The sequence below is a fragment of the Telmatherina bonti genome (assembly GCF_933228915.1).
Source record: "Telmatherina bonti genome assembly, contig: scaffold_203, whole genome shotgun sequence".
Taxonomy (NCBI): domain Eukaryota; kingdom Metazoa; phylum Chordata; class Actinopteri; order Atheriniformes; family Telmatherinidae; genus Telmatherina; species Telmatherina bonti.
This window is the reverse complement of record NW_027634781.1, coordinates 8,642-14,101: the sequence shown is the minus strand read 5'-3', so window position 1 is coordinate 14,101 and position 5,460 is coordinate 8,642. Positions and strand designations below refer to the sequence as shown.

Sequence of the window (5,460 nt, the reverse complement as noted above, 5' to 3'; positions counted from 1 at the left end):
GGTTGCTGTGCATATGGCTTGTAAATGTGACTAAGTTAACATCTGTTGAGTATTTTCACATAAAAAGGTTTGTCTTGTTTTGAAACCCAAAACTCCAGCAGGTCCACCAGACCCATGAACATCACACCAGGGTTATAAGCTTTATAAATTAGTCTGGACTGGAAAAGCTGAAAACTAACTGGTTTTAACTTCTTATCAGGACAAAACGGAACAAAACGTTTCAACTCACAGGAACTCTGCGCAGCTGATTCCGCCATGCTGGCTGTCAGCTCCGTTTCTTTTCCTTCTCTGTGACTGTAATCCTCAGATTGTCCAGAAAAGTCCGGTTCGGTTCGGATGCAGGTAGAAACAACAGGTCCGGCTGGAAACTCGTGTTATTCTAACCGTCCTCTGCTCCGCTTCCTGTCTGGGGTTTGAAACACCCGCCGCTCTCTGATTGGCTGATTGATCAGCCTCCTCTGCTATTGGCCAGAACCTTTTCGAACTGCATTGTGGATCTCGTAGTTCTCCGTTCTTTGACTTTAATGTTGCTCAGTTTTAAGCCCACTTTTTGGACCAGAAACGCGCCTAAAAATGTGATATTATTTTGCAAAACCGTTTCTTAGTTAATTTAACGACTTTACCTCTATCTGTCGAGCGCTTCTGCGTTGCCATAGCAACCCGGTTAAACGGTAGCTAGTTGTTTATGTTGGGTTGCTTGTTGCAGTGTTGCCTTCAGGAACTTGATCCTTGGAGCTGTGACGGTTTCCAGGCATCAGCTGATTGTAAGAGGCTGCAGACCTGTTTTCATAACATTCCTCCCAATTTTCCAGTTTCTGGTCATTTGTTCTTACTTTACTTATCAAAACAGATCGATAATTTGATCATGTGTGACTTTCTTTTTCAAATATACCCGGATGTTTTTCTCAGCAGACGCCTGGAACAGTCTGAAGAAGCTCTGACTTCTTCATGACACCTGATGAGGTTGTATTGATCTACAAAGAGGAGGTGTTTTCTGTGTCTTCAGAATCCATCCAGGTGACCTTCCCTGCCGCAGGCAGATTATGGCGTCTGGTGCGTCTCCTTCAGGTGATGAAAAGGTGAAAGACAGGAAGAGGAGCAGGAGGAAGGAGCAGAGGAGGACAGCAGACATCAAGGGGTTTACATACGCTGGTCACAAAGCTCTGCAGGATGGACGAGTAGAGGATGCTCTCACCTGCTTCAGAGATGCTCTGAAGACCGCAGCACAGGTGAGACCACAAGTTAAAGGTGAATGACAGGTGGGAGGGACAGGTGAGTGTTTAGCTGATATAACCTACTTCATGCTTTTCTGCTCGAAGCTGAAGGACTCCAGGGTCTTGCAAGCATGTTCCTTTAACCTCGGAGCAGCCTATGTGGAGGCGGGCCATCCTGAGAAAGGTCTGGACTTACTGTATCGGGTTCAGCCAGGTCCAAAGGCAGACCGGATCCCAGACCTGCAGTTTAATGTGGCGTTAGCCCACAAGGAATTAGGACAGAACCGAGAGGCGGCTGCCTACTTCCAACAAGCCGCACAGCTGTACAGGTCCCAGGGCGACGGGCGCAATGAGGGGGATACCTGCATGCAGATGAGCCACTGCTATCGCAGGACTCAGGTTGGAACCAGATACCACACCTGATGCATAATTAGGTCTAACAGGTGTGTCTGGTCTGACAGGTGTGTCTGGTCTAACAGGTGTGTCTGGTCTAACAGGTGTTTTAGGTCTAACAGGTGTGTCAGGTCTAACAGGTGTGTCAGGTCTAACAGGTGTTTTAGGTCTAACAGGTGTGTCAGGTCTAACACGTGTGTCTGGTCTAACAGGTGTTTTAGGTCTAACAGGTGTTTTAGGTCTAACAGGTGTGTCAGGTCTAACAGGTGTGTCAAGTCTAACAGGTGTGTCAGGTCTAACAGGTGTGTCAAGTCTAACAGGTGTGTCAAGTTTAACAGGTGTGTCTGGTCTAACACGTGTGTCAGGTCTAACAGGTGTGTCAGGTCTAACAGGTGTTTTAGGTCTAACAGGTGTTTTAGGTCTAACAGGTGTGTCAGGTCTAACATGTGTGTCAGGTCTAACAGGTGTGTCAAGTCTAACAGGTGTGTCAAGTTTAACAGGTGTGTCTGGTCTAACACGTGTGTCAGGTTTAACAGGTGTGTCAGGTCTAACAGGTGTTTTAGGTCTAACAGGTGTTTTAGGTCTAACAGGTGTGTCAGGTCTAACATGTGTGTCAGGTCTAACAGGTGTGTCAGGTCTAACAGGTGTGTCAGGTCTAACAGGTGTTTTAGGTCTAACAGGTGTGTCAGGTCTAACATGTGTGTCAGGTCTAACATGTGTGTCAGGTCTAACAGGTGTTTTAGGTCTAACAGGTGTGTCAGGTCTAACAGGTGTTTTAGGTCTAACAGGTGTGTCAGGTCTAACAGGTGTTTTAGGTCTAACATGTGTGTCAGGTCTAACATGTGTTTTAGGTCTAACAGGTGTGTCAGGTCTAACATGTGTGTCAGGTCTAACAGGTGTGTCAGGTCTAACACGTGTGTCAGGTCTAACGTGTGTGTCAGGTCTAACATGTGTGTCAGGTCTAACAGGTGTTTTAGGTCTAACAGGTGTGTCAGGTCTAACAGGTGTGTCAGGTCTAACAGGTGTGTCAGGTCTAACAGGTGTTTTAGGTCTAACAGGTGTGTCAGGTCTAACAGGTGTGTCAGGTCTAACAGGTGTTTTAGGTCTAACAGGTGTGTCAGGTCTAACAGGTGTTTTAGGTCTAACAGGTGTGTCAGGTCTAACAGGTGTGTCAGGTCTAACAGGTGTTTTAGGTCTAACAGGTGTGTCAGGTCTAATAGGTGTTTTAGGTCTAACAGGTGTGTCAGGTCTAACAGGTGTGTCAGGTCTAACAGGTGTGTCAGGTCTAACAGGTGTGTCAGGTCTAACAGGTGTTTTAGGTCTAACAGGTGTGTCAGGTCTAACAGGTGTGTCAGGTCTAACAGGTGTTTTAGGTCTAACAGGTGTGTCAGGTCTAACAGGTGTGTCAGGTCTAACATGTGTGTCAGGTCTAACAGGTGTGTCAGGTCTAACATGTGTGTCAGGTCTAACAGGTGTTTTAGGTCTAACAGGTGTGTCAGGTCTAACAGGTGTGTCAGGTCTAACATGTGTGTCAGGTCTAACAGGTGTGTCAGGTCTAACATGTGTGTCAGGTCTAACAGGTGTTTTAGGTCTAACAGGTGTTTTAGGTCTAACAGGTGTGTCAGGTCTAACAGGTGTGTCAGGTCTAACAGGTGTTTTAGGTCTAACAGGTGTGTCAGGTCTAACAGGTGTGTCAGGTCTAACATATGTGTCAGGTCTAACATGTGTGTCAGGTCTAACAGGTGTTTTAGGTCTAACAGGTGTGTCAGGTCTAACATTTGTGTCAGGTCTAACATGTGTGTCAGGTCTAACAGGTGTTTTAGGTCTAACAGGTGTGTCAGGTCTAACAGGTGTGTCAAGTCTAACAGGTGTTTTAGGTCTAACAGGTGTGTCAGGTCTAACAGGTGTGTCAGGTCTAACAGGTGTGTCAGGTCTAACATGTGTGTCAGGTCTAACAGGTGTGTCAGGTCTAACAGGTGTGTCAGGTCTAACGTGTGTGTCAGGTCTAACAGGTGTTTTAGGTCTAACAGGTGTTTTAGGTCTAACAGGTGTTTTAGGTCTAACACGTGTGTCAGGTCTAACAGGTGTGTCAGGTCTAACAGGTGTTTTAGGTCTAACAGGTGTGTCAGGTCTAACAGGTGTGTCAGGTCTAACATGTGTGTCAGGTCTAACAGGTGTTTTAGGTCTAACATGTGTGTCAGGTCTAACAGGTGTTTTAGGTCTAACAGGTGTTTTAGGTCTAACAGGTGTTTTAGGTCTAACAGGTGTGTCAGGTCTAACAGGTGTGTCAGGTCTAACAGTTGTGTCAGGTCTAACAGGTGTGTCAGGTCTAACAGGTGTGTCAGGTCTAACATGTGTGTCAGGTCTAACATGTGTGTCAGGTCTGTTTTGTGTGGATGAGGTTATATTGTGTGGATGAAGTTATATTGTGTGGATGAAGTTATATTGTGTGGATGAGGTTATATTGTGTGGATGAAGTTATATTGTGTGGATGAGGTTATATTGTGTGGATGAAGTTATATTGTGTGGACGAGGTTATATTGTGTGGATGAAGTTATATTGTGTGGATGAGGTTATATTGTGTGGATGAAGTTATATTGTGTGGATGAGGTTATATTGTGTGGATGAAGTTATATTGTGTGGACGAGGTTATATTGTGTGGATGAAGTTATATTGTGTGGATGAGGTTATATTGTGTGGATGAAGTTATATTGTGTGGATGAAGTTATATTGTGTGGATGAGGTTATATTGTGTGGATGAGGTTATATTGTGTGGATGAGGTTATATTGTGTGGATGAAGTTATATTGTGTGGATGAGGTTATATTGTGTGGATGAAGTTATATTGTGTGGATGAAGTTATATTGTGTGGATGAAGTTATATTGTGTGGATGAGGTTATATTGTGTGGATGAAGTTATATTGTGTGGATGAAGTTATATTGTGTGGATGAAGTTATATTGTGTGGATGAAGTTATATTGTGTGGACGAGGTTATATTGTGTGGATGAAGTTATATTGTGTGGATGAAGTTATATTGTGTGGATGAAGTTATATTGTGTGGACGAGGTTATATTGTGTGGATGAAGTTATATTGTGTGGATGAAGTTATATTGTGTGGATGAAGTTATATTGTGTGGATGAAGTTATATTGTGTGGATGAAGTTATATTGTGTGGACGAGGTTATATTGTGTGGATGAAGTTATAATTGTGTGGATGAAGTTATATTGTGTGGATGAGGTTATATTGTGTGGATGAAGTTATATTGTGTGGATGAAGTTATATTGTGTGGATGAGGTTATATTGTGTGGATGAGGTTATATTGTGTGGATGAAGTTATATTGTGTGGATGAGGTTATATTGTGTGGATGAGGTTATATTGTGTGGACGAGGTTATATTGTGTGGACGAGGTTATATTGTGTGGATGAGGTTATATTGTGTGGATGAGGTTATATTGTGTGGACGAGGTTATATTGTGTGGATGAAGTTATATTGTGTGGATGAAGTTATATTGTGTGGATGAGGTTATATTGTGTGGATGAAGTTATATTGTGTGGATGAAGTTATATTGTGTGGATGAGGTTATATTGTGTGGATGAGGTTATATTGTGTGGATGAGGTTATATTGTGTGGATGAGGTTATATTGTGTGGATGAAGTTATATTGTGTGGATGAAGTTATATTGTGTGGATGAAGTTATATTGTGTGGATGAAGTTATATTGTGTGGATGAAGTTATATTGTGTGGATGAAGTTATATTGTGTGGATGAAGTTATATTGTGGTGGATGAGGTTATATTGTGTGGATGAAGTTATATTGTGTGGATGAAGTTATATTGTGTGGATGAGGTTATA

At 43.1% G+C, this 5,460-nt stretch overlaps 1 protein-coding gene across 1 annotated transcript; it reads left to right on the top strand.

Annotated features, from left to right (window-relative positions):
* Positions 1 to 636: 636 nt before the first annotated feature.
* Positions 637 to 1,613, top strand: ttc24 (tetratricopeptide repeat domain 24; the record flags this gene model as incomplete). The annotated part of the gene is made up of 3 exons (XM_079264249.1): positions 637 to 764; positions 1,007 to 1,229; positions 1,320 to 1,613. Coding segments are annotated over exons 2-3 (480 nt in total), but the record flags the coding sequence as incomplete, so codon positions are not given.
* Between the last annotated feature and the right edge of the window lie 3,847 nt (positions 1,614 to 5,460).